Below are 12030 nucleotides of genomic sequence, written 5' to 3'. Positions count from 1 at the left end.
ACCATTCGGGATTTGGCTTTAATTACTTTGCCCCTATCGAAATTTTGCCGTTTAGTTCTAGCCAATGAGAGGACGAAATGGAACAGAATCCAACATTTGATACTCCCTACTACTTATGCATAAAATTTTTGATCCAAAAAAGTCGCGTGTTTGAGAAAAATTAAATTTAGGATCGGTTAAATTTAAGGATATTTTGTGTACTACAAATACCTCTTGTATGAACTATTGCTAATACTCAGTCCTAATATTACGGTGCAGCCGCGATGGTAGGTTTTGAGGATCAAGTTTTAGAAATTACTTATTTTCCGTGTTTTATTTTCCATCTCATTTAGGTTCTAGACGGTGAACGTTAGCAACTTGTAATGTTCGAAGGATCCCCCCATATGTCCAGGATCATTATAATGGCTCCGTTCAGTAATAACCTTTCGAATAGACAAAGCTACCGTGGTTGCGGGTGACTTTGCACTCGGGGGGTGACTTTGCACTCTGCTGTCCGTAAGACTTTCATAAATTCTAGCACTTACTGATGGTCTTCGTCGATCCGGTCTACCATGTCAAAGTATATAGGGATATGTTATGTACCAAGTAAGGTACAATGATCCTCAAAAGGATTCTTATAGATTCAGTAATAGTCAATGAAGTGTTAATATAGGTATTTTGTCAAAAAACGGCTCCGTGAAAAAGTTATCTGAAGGTGCAATTCCAAAATCGATTTCAGAGTAATAAATTACCCAAATCTATTCTAAAATTATCTGGCTAGAATAATCCACTTCAATTTTGTTGATTATTTTTTTTCAAATATTTTTTTTTCGCTATTATGTTCCTAAGAACGCATGATTTATGTTATAAAATTGCATATAATGGTCTTTCTAAAACTTTATTATAGAAGTATTTGGCTAAAAATTATCCAATTTTGTGGGAACTTAAGATAAAATGACCGAGATCTACAAGATGGTATGGTCGCCATCTTGATTTGACATTTCTGTCCGCCATTTTGAATAACTGTCAAAACAAAAATCTCATCCGATTGAGCTGAAATTTTAGTATGTTCTAGCTGATGTCAAGGCCTTTTCAGAACATATATAAAATCCGACATAGGTCAAATGAGTGTCTGGATATGGGGGGTCCAAGTTCAAAATTTTGACACTTTCATGAATACAGAACAACGAGGACCTCCTTTTATCAAAACCATCACAAAAAGACAGCGCTATCGTTAGGCGATGAGATTTAACAAATAAACAAAAAAAAAGTAATGTTTTTGTTTATAACAGCGCATTATTTAAGAATCTTATAAACTGTTTTCACAAAGATGAAAAATAAAAAATTAATTAAATGTGCTTTTCGTTTATTTTTCTTAAAGTTATGTTAGAGTAAATAAATATATAAAATAAAAGTCTCTACCATTTTTAATGATTACTGAGGCATTTCGTTTAGGTTTCAAATATTGAAGATTAAAAAATAAAGACCGCCAAAATATGAGTATTACAAAATTTTAAACTTTGAGTCTCTGTATCTAGGTAAATACTTGACGTAGACTGGAACATAGATTCGTTTTGAAAAGGTCTTGATATCAGCTACAACATACTAAAATTTCAACCCAATCGGACCAGTTTTAGGGTTTGACAGTTATTCAAAATGGCCGACAGAAACGTCAAATCAAGATGGCGATCATGTCATCTTGTAGATCTCGTGCATCTTACCCTTAGAACTGAAGATCTTCATTGTCGTTTATTATTAGAAATTGTTGATTTTTTAGTATTTATTAAAAAGTGCAAAGTCACCCGCACCTTAACCCCAGTGCAAGCCTTTTTTCTTGATTTTTTTTAAACATAGTAAAATTTTATAAAATTAATGTTAGTGGCACAAAATCCATTCATTAACAACTGAATACAAATAATTTTACCCATTCACCCCCCTCCCTTCATTTTAACTATCCACTTTTAGAGGGTAAAGTTGAAAAACAGCGAAAAAACGTGCAAAGTCACCCGCAACGACGGTACTCCAAAGCCAAACCAAACCTATTCGAAAATCTACAGAATAACATAAATAACATAAAGATCTCTTTTAAAGGTTTGAACCTTAAAGGGTTATTTTGAATCTTCAAAATTTTTGTGCAATGTCTTCCAACGTCTTAAAACTATATTTATCGCACTAACACTTATCTATTTTATGAAGGATGTAATCAGCCTATTTTAAGAAAGACTTGCACCAATAGTGGCTCAAAGCTGCAGAAAAAATTGAGTTCTTGGTACAACCAAGGGAAATTTGACATTTGAGGAACAAGACGTTAAAAAAAAACAATCATACAATAAAAGTCAAAAAATGTATTACGAAATATTACAAATTTTTCCGAACTTGCAAAATTTAGTGAAATATCCATCACTATGTTGTAGAATTTGATAATTATAACTAAAACATCTTTTAAATGGCTAACATCCATTTGAATAATAAAAAATATTTATTCGAAATTTCTTTAGGAGTTACCGAAATCAATTTATTAGCCGGGAAAAAATGTTTCTCTCCTAAAATTTACGCTTTTTTGTGTATTAGAATTTTTACCGCATTTTTCCGTTAAACTTATCCCCGAAAGGTATTCTACACAACTGTGTGATGTATGTACAATATCCAGATCTAACATCAAAATAGAATAGACATGTATAAAATACAAATATAATTGCATGTTGAATTAAGTTCATAAATTTTAAATGGACAAGAAGTGCAGTTGAAATGTACAAAACGATAGCCGTACTCACTATGGCGTTGTTATCTCGTAATCTCCGTAATCTGTTATCTTGTTATAATTTTTCATTTATAAAATACATTACGAGAACATAACGAGATAACGAGATAACGATATTACAAGATAACAGCGCCATAGTGAGTACGGCTGATATTTCAATTCAAAATATTAAGTCAGGATACTCTGTTATATTTATCGTTCAAACGTAAATTCAATTCCAATTATGATTTCAATGCATTGGGCTGCACTGAGGAAAATCGGATGATAGATACTACCACAGGCCGTAGTATATTTTACTAGCCGGATAGTAAAATTATTACATTACAGTGCATCTTTGAATTGCAGTCAGACATTGTAGAATATACGTAATCGTTGCTATATTTACCTGCTTGTAAATTTAGTTGTTCTGGTCCCTAGACTAATTTATCCACTTCGAAATCCTATCAGAACACGAAATTTATATAATTAAATTTACTTTTTACATAATTTTGTCTGAAAATTTGAAAACCCATTTAAAAAATATATTTGTTTAGCAAAGTATAGTAATTTTTTGTTAAGTAGTTATAAGTAAAACCAGAGAAATATCTTGCATTTTCAACGAAATTGCCAAACAATATTTGACAAACACTCGCTCAGTGAAACAATTTTGTTCAACTGAAAATGTTGTTGAAGGAAAGTTTCCTAGCAATCGATAATGTGATGGTCAAGCTTTACAAAACTTAAGTGTATACACACTACATACCATCTAGAAGTTTAAGACTTGACAAATTAAAGTGAAGAAAAAGTTCATGTGCTTTTGGACCATTACCAGTGCATTTGAATCATCACTTCAAATGGAAATAGAATCCTCTTTGCATAATTTAGAGACGGTAATGCTTAACATTCGTGAGGAGTTTGCTTATATTTACACTTCACTGAATTATAAAAGTCTTTTGTAAAGAAAATAGATGTACTTTTAAACTTTTTTTCGTTTTGCTTGAGCTGAATTACTATTTTTTTTAAATTTATAATAATATGTAGGGTCGAATGAACACCTCTTCGACAGGGAACCCCTATTGACACTTATCAAAATGTTGAAAATTATTTAATGTATTTAATAAAATGTAAGTAGCTTGGCGGTTTTCCATTAATCTACGTTTTTTTTTGATAAGGGTATATGTTCAAATTTCGTATTCCAAGTGGTACATAGTAGGGTGTCAATAGGTCCTAACACGAGTTCTTAAAGTGTCAATAGGTGTTCCTTTCACTCTATATTTGAATTGCGATGAATGGCGAGGTCCGGTTCAAGAGGCCTTGTCCCTCAATGACACGTAACGCCACCTAAGTTAGTATGTAAGTAAGTAATATATTTGGACTAAAATTCGGTAAATATCGAAACACAACTGCACATAGATTAATCAACTAACTATTCTAATAACCTTAAAATTAGAAATTTATTGCATTTGTACTGACATTTCTTTATCTTACTGCTCGAACTCAAAGAGAGAGCAGTTATATAATCGACTTTTTTTTCAACTTGTCACTGTTCTGGAGCTTAAACGTTAAGAGATCGACTTCCAGTCTTCGATGACCCCCAATAAAAAAAAACAAAATCTTTCGACGTTTTTTTTCTCCCCCCTCTCCAAAACCATATTTTTTGGTTTTTCTCAAAATAGGCCCAAGCTTTTTCAGTGATTTTCGGATATGTTTTAGAGCTAGTCCAGGCCAATATTTATTAGCCCAAACATACCTATGACCGGAAAATTCGCCATTTTGAATTATTGAGGGTCAAAGGTCAACCACTTTGGAAGGCTCATTTTTAAACCGTTTTGGTTAAATTTAAATTTTTTGGAAAGGTATTGCAATTTCTAATGCGGCTGCGTCGGTTTTCATCCGTAATGAACCAATTAAGTTTCGATTTTTTTATTTTCAAATGCTTTTGTGAATTATGAATCAATTTGATCTCTAGTTGATAAGTGATACCAAAAGATTATGCAAAAAAACTAATACACGTTGAGCTCTATCTCATGATTTCGAGCATTCTACAAAGCTGGAACGCTTTGCCATCTCTTTTTCATGATGCATTTTTGCAAGTGAAGTTAAAAAAAATTATTTATTATATTTTTCCAATAATGCAATGCTTATGATCCAAAACTATTACAGGGGGTAAAATTAACTTGTTTTCACTTATAAATTTTGAGGTTCTATGCCAAGATGCCGTGACAAACTTCATGATTAAGTTCCGCCTAAAAAAATGATTTTAAACTATGCCAATTGAAGGAAGCTGAAGAAACCATAATCTGCCTAAATTGAAATTATTAATTTTTTTATATTTATAATTAACATGAATGAATTTATATCTTTGCAGAACATTAATACATAATCATGTATAGGTAAAGTTTACTTCGAAAGGTTGTAAGCTAAATGTGTTTATGCGAAGTTTATTCTAAACCTCCAAAGTAAATATTTTAATAAAATTACTTAACTCAAAGAAAATCTCATTACATCATCTTGTTATCTTAAGAAACCTCTTGCACAATTCCTGACCGACTTTTACTATCCAGGAAATGTTTATTCATTGCAAACGGTGAAAAATAATTTGTGTGAAGAGAGATAAGTTGTGCTGTAGTATTTTTTGTTTCCTCTCAACGAAATTTCTTGCAATTACTCTGTGCCAAATTACACATTATCGCTTTCAAACTCTGAACGTGTCTTGTATGTTCAATCAAGCAAATGTTTCAGTAGACCTCTGGTAGTTTTATTTCTCGGACTCTCACATAGAGAGAACAATATTATCCCACGACTATTCAACGTCCATATGGAATCCAACTCATCTAATTCTTCTCCACTTAAGTTCCAAAAACTTATAAAATAAAATTCGTAACTTTTGTCACAATTTTGCTAATATAAAAATTATGTTGAGTACAACAGGATTATTTGGAATCGAACTTACATTGGAATTTTAAGATTTCCTTATACTATATGAAGTGGGCAAGACCATGAAAGTAGAAGCCTTAACTTACTACGGGCTTTTGCCTATCTACAACAGTGAGGAAATCGTAAAGTTCCAACTGAGGTCCGATTTCAAATTACATAGTGACAGTGGACCAATTTTGTTTACCCTATCTAAAGGTGCAGCGCTTAGCTGTATATAGTCTTAGGGCCTTGACAGACTTAAGGATTAGTCGAGAGACGGCTTAGCGTAATTATATTCGAAATAATGATTAAACCATATTTCTATAATACGTCTCTTGGCTTAAGTCCTAAGTGTGTCAAGGACCTTAGGGGTCTCGAGTTGTCCCTCTTATAATTGGCACTAAAAACCGAAATAAAACGAAATATCCCAGCGTACACCAATTGCTAACCGATTCAATTGATCTGGAAACATACATATTAGGTGAGATTCTTAATAATCTCACCTACTATAATTCTAACAAAATTTCATGTCGTCCGATCGAGCTCAAACTTGGCTAAAACGTGTTTCAGCACTTCCTGATCACGAATATATATGTGGCTAATTTACGTTCCCGGCCGGCCCGCCGACCCCCCTGACCCGAGCTATAAGGGTCCAAATAAAATTTCTTAAAATGGCCATAACTCCGGTTCTAATTGTCATAATTTAAAAAGTGAGGGCTTTTTGGAAAGCTCTCGTGAAATGCCACTTCCCTTTCTAACATCGGAAGTTCATAAAACCACCGCTAGGGGCGCTATTATTAAAAAGACAATTTTTAAATCTTATAAGTTAAATAACTCAAAAATTCCATTGTGCATCGGGCTGAAATTTTAGTATGTTGTAGCCGTTGATTATACCTATCAAACAAAAAAACCTTAAGTCGATCTAAAACCCCTGACCCGAGCTATAAGGGGTCAAAGTTCGAATATTGACCGGCCTCTATCTCCGGTTCTAACTAACATAGCGACATAAATTTTACCTTTTTGGTTTCGTCTCGATGAGCACTTTCAGATGTCAAAATTCATCGAAATTCAAAGTCACTTTTCTGAAAAACGGCATTGTGCAAGTTAATGAAATTTTAGTATGTTGTAGTCCAGTCTAGGACGTTTCCAAAATGGTGCGTAAGTGCGCTGTGGTTAAAACAGAACCGGAGATATGAGGGGTCAAAGTTCACAAAATTCAAAAAATCATATCTCCGGTTCTATGTGACAGATTTTGATGAGTGAGGGTTTAAACGAAAGATCTCACCAAATGCTACAACTTTCTAGAATATTTGAACTTCGTGGGACCAACACCAGGGGCGCCACAGTCGAAAAACCATTTTCAATATCACATAACCTCAATTATCTCGACTGTCGCTGAACCGATTTTGATGATCACTTCGACATAATTGTAGAACACATTTGTCTCTACATTTCGTCCATACATCATTTTCCGCTCAGACTACGCTATCACTCCGATTTTGCCGTTTAAGTGTGAAAAATTGATTTTTCCCATAATAACGCTTTGAAATCACTCAGATGCCAATTTGATTGCCTCTACTCCACCAAGACACTTAAAATATGGTTTTAAATGGAAAGTCCCACAAAATACAACAATTCTTTGATATAGTTGAAGTTCATCAAATGAACACTTGAGGCGCTCTGGATGAAAAAACGAGTTCAGAAACAAACAACCTCGATTATCTCGGCTTCTAATTAATCGATGAGATCAAGTTCTTCTACGGCAAAATTATAGAGTACATTCTGGTCTACATTTCACCCATATTACTTTTGTGCCAGTTCATCCAAATCCTTGATATTTTGGTTTAAATACAAAATTTGTATAATTTCACGAATTTGATTCAAGATAACTGAATGGCGTCTCCCAACTTCAGCTCTAAATCGAATTTGCATGCACTCCGAGTTAGCTCACGTTAAGAATCTCACCTACATAAGCCGGTTAGGATTATCTGTCCCTTTTCAGCTGAATTCTGCTAACTTTAAAACGACACCCGCGAAGGCGGTAATTTCCATATTTGTGTTTAGGTTTTTTGTTCGAGAACTGCTGACCGCTCAGCCTTATTTTGCTGATCGACTCAGCTAGAATATGCTGAAAATGCTGCTTGTTAAGTTAACTGTGCTCGCTGGGATCTGTAATTCAAACCATTTTCTATAAATATTGATTCAGAAATAGCGCTATCGACAATTCCTTAATGACCCTTTAAGGACGATTGGGTTACGCGTAACCTCTCACGCTTAACCTTTTCGAACTGATTGACAAATTACTCGAAATATCCCACAAAATAGTTTTAAGAATAATAAAATTGATTTTCGGACAAAAAAAATAGTTATCGGTTCATAACCGGTTTGAATAGATTTTTAATCGTATCGGGATATTTTGTTACAATGTAATCATATTATGTTATAAGGTTGTTGATCCCGTGTTGGAAGAATCTGCGAAGTCCATTGTAGACCGCCCAGGATCACTTTCCCGTGATGTGAGTGCTTCTTCCTTGCTCCCGAAGTATTGGGCGAAGGCGGTGCATTATATCACGTTATTGTTACATGTGAAATTTGTCTAAATCAGACATTCAGATCTTTGCACCAGGCGGGACTCGAACTCACAACAATAAGTCGAGCCAGGGAATCTTTCCGCCCAAGAACCAACGGTCCTGCCTATTGCGCCACTGTTTATCCGAAACATTATCCAAAATACCTTAGGATTAAAAACAGCCTTATAATTAATTTTTAAATTAAAGTTATTTGTCAGTATTGAATCGGTTTATTATCGGGTTATATCCTATTTGAATCCGTTTATACTTTTCAAGTATTCAAAACCCTTCCAACGAGCCCACATATGTTACCATTCAGTTGAGGAAAACGTTCTATAAAGTACCTTCGTTAAAATGTATTCAACCGGTAAATAACTTTATTCATTTCTGTTAAACTAATTTTTGACGCATATAGTCGACCTCACGAATGTATGAGCATTTCGTAAATTGGCACATGTTCATCTCTTTTTTTAGTCGAACCGATTCAACCAGCCTTCCATTGGCAAATAGTCGTAAATGGATGGCAGGCAGAAGGCTGAAAAATAAATACTAAACTCCTTTTCCTCTCTTGCAATTCTGCAGATATGCACCAATGATGAGTCCAAAAATTATGACATTCCCCGTGGTTGGCGTCACTCTACCGAAAGATCAACCATTTGACTGCTCCAAAACCACATGTAGTGTGATTCTGGATCAACTAGAGCCTAGGACTAGTGGCTCGTACCGTTGTGAAATCTCTGGAGATGCACCAGAATTCAAATTGATCAGTGAAACAGGAAATATGACCATTGCAGGTAAAATAAATTCTCATATATGAGTTACTGTTTTTCCGTGCATTTATATTTCAAATTAAAATGCATTAATCAAAATTTATGATTATGGATTTAAAACATTCAAATTATCTGAACTCTATATGTCAGGAGCATTATAAACAAAATAGAAAAACTTTGCATAATTTTCATGCATTAAACTACTGATTTATTATAATAAAAGTTTTATTTTTTTTCTCAAGTTTTACTTTATTATAGAATTTCTATCTTCTCTATAGATAGATGTAAATAATTCTTAATGATTCTACTACGTTTATCGTGACGACAGATTTTCATCTTTGAAAGGAAACTTTAAATTGAGCTTTGGCCCATTACTGAACCATATATAAAATCATTCATAGTGTTAAATTATGCGATATTACAAGATGTTCAACAGCATTCGTTATGGTCCTTTTCGACCCATTCAGAGTCAATCTGATGAAATTTCAGGAGAATGGGGTTGACCTAAACTATCCACTTCTTCACCTTCATTTCCATCCCCACCAGTGTGCTTATTCCACATTCATGGTTCATTCACCCGTTGGTTATTTTCCAACGATGCATTCGTCCAATTTTGCATGAATCCAGTATGTAATTTGTGCTACATTGTGATGCATTTCCTTGCTCCGTCTGCAAAAGAATTTCCTCGCATGATGGAGCTTTTTCTGCGTCACGGTGAGATGTGAAGGAAAAATATTTACAAAACATACATCCGAGCTCCACTAACGAAGTTCTCTCTTGGAAACCCAAACCCTATGATGCCAAAAGTATACCCAGTGAATTCAAATTCACAAGAAAAATATCCATTTTGCCAACGGAAAGGGAAAAATACTAAAGACAATATATCACAACTTGTCGTAAGATCTTTTTGCACCACTTTCATCCCTATCTTGTCATTTTTTTCTTCTTTACCATCACCCTTGTCCACCGCTGGACAGGAGAGAATGAGACCAGTGGAAAAAAAAACAAGAAGTTTGGAGCCACAGTAAAAAAAACATCTAAGGAAAACATTAAATTCAATGTGATGAAAAATTTTATAAATGACTCTCAACGTCCCGAGAAATCGTGATTAATGAGATACACAAGGTTTAATTTTAATCGGAATAATTTTTTTCCTATGTGGATATGTGTTTTTGCGCGAGAAAAATCGCGAGGGTGGAAAAAAGCACCTTATGGATGTTTTGTGTATTTAAAATTAATTAAAAGCGGAAAATTAATGAGAAAAAATGCTCACAGACTGTGTATCCTATAAAACTGAGGTCCAGGATGTTTACCATCTAAAGTTACCAAGAGAGAATTAAGGGGAAAACATAAGACCAAAATTGTACACCAAAGTAAAATGCTACTATATTTTGCATGAAACCTAAAATATATTTAGTAATATTAGGGCTTTTACACAAGGCTTTTGCGTAGAGGAGAACAAGGAGCAGTTTAAAAAAACTCCCGTTGCCTAAAACTGCTCTACCACCCTTCACTACATACCTTTTTTTATAATAATTTTAATTAGTCTTGATATTAAATATGAGGAGCTGAGAGCAAAAAAACGCCATTTTAATAGGGAAATGCATACGACTTAGAGTTTTTTTGCTCTGAGCGCCTCATATATATCTTGTTACGAAATTATAGCAATCTTATTGATGTTCTCTTAAAAATGAAGAAAATATAACTAATTTCTTCGAAGGAAACACAGAGGAATGCCAATTTTTACGTCCTTAAAATTAATTACGTAAGATTTACGTGTTTCTTACTTTAGGTTTACCATTTTTAGACAACGAAATGGAAAACCTTTTGAATGGCAAACCTCATGGAAATGGAAATCTTATGAAAAACCTCCGTTTGGTTTGAAAACGGTATATAGGGGAAGTGCCTATACAGAGTGCATTATAAGCACCACTTTTCTGAGTTTGAAATGCACTATTTTCAATATAAATTTAAGTTTTTTGTTACTTCCTTTTTTTTCAGAAGCTCTTATTTTAAAACAGAATGTCCTTCCAGTGAGCGTCAATATATTCAGTACAATCAAAAAATGAAACGCACAATTCACCAGGTATACTGAAGTAACAAGCCATTTACTGTGCAGAAAAGAAAGAAAATAATTTGCTCCTAACTAATTTAAAGTTTCTGATTTCAAGTAACGATTAATCACGATGTGGCAGAAACTAGACAACAACTTGACTAAAAATCCAAACAAAAGATTAACCAAGAACCAATTAAGAAGACACGATAGGTGTCGAAAGCTCTGGTAAATTGTGTTTCATTCTTGAATTCTTGAACTTAATACAGCGGCGCTCACCCGAAGGACACTCTATCCTAAAATAAGGGTACCATCCACCATCGGCCATTCCTTATTTCCTTTTCAGAAGTGTTTTTAAACCTTGAAAAAAAAGTTTATCCTCTTTGTTTTATTATATTATTATAATTAATCTTAATACGTTTGAAAATGAAGAAATATGTTGAGATAAATTTTACTGTAATTATGGACACTTTGCTTGTAATTTTGGACAGTTAATTCGCTTTAATATAGTATGCCCATTGTTCCCCATTTCAAGAACCTATCTTACCAAGTACTCTTCCTGTTTATGAGATGTAAGCGTAGAGTGTCACAAGGAATCCATAAACTTTCCATATTATTCATGAAAGTGAGGTGGCTTAGGCTCTCCTACGCTTGAATTCGCACATTCCCCGACCTTTCCGGGACCCTTATAAGGCTTTTCCCACTACATCTCGTTCATAGAGATGATGATCCTTGGTTTCTGCAGGCATTTTTACAACCTAGTCATTACAAAAACTAAAAATTTACAAAATTTGGAGGAAAAAGACATCTTCCTAAAATAGCAAACATCATCTCATTGGTGAATCTCTGACAAAGTTGTTTATTTTTCACACGAAAAACGTAATTCACAAGCCAAACCTCACTTAATTTCATTTATTTTTTTACTATTTCACTTAGAAGTATCAAAAAATTATGAGTACTTTACCACAACTACGTAAGACTTCTATCACATTTCTCGTAAGC

The 12030-nt window shown here is 33.8% G+C and overlaps 1 protein-coding gene across 1 annotated transcript in view; it reads left to right on the top strand.

Moving 5' to 3' along the window:
- Window positions 1–12030, top strand: part of LOC129809616 (uncharacterized) — a 56752-nt gene that overhangs the window by 33026 nt on the left and 11696 nt on the right. The window contains exon 3 of the mRNA XM_055859574.1: window positions 8788–8999. Within this exon, the coding sequence (XP_055715549.1) occupies window positions 8788–8999 (212 nt within the window). The remainder of the gene's footprint in view (window positions 1–8787; window positions 9000–12030) is intronic.

The sequence above is a fragment of the Phlebotomus papatasi genome, chromosome 1 (genome assembly GCF_024763615.1).
Source record: "Phlebotomus papatasi isolate M1 chromosome 1, Ppap_2.1, whole genome shotgun sequence".
NCBI classification, from domain to species: domain Eukaryota; kingdom Metazoa; phylum Arthropoda; class Insecta; order Diptera; family Psychodidae; genus Phlebotomus; species Phlebotomus papatasi.
The sequence above is the reverse complement of the archived record's forward strand: the minus strand, read 5'-3'. Positions and strand labels throughout refer to the sequence as shown.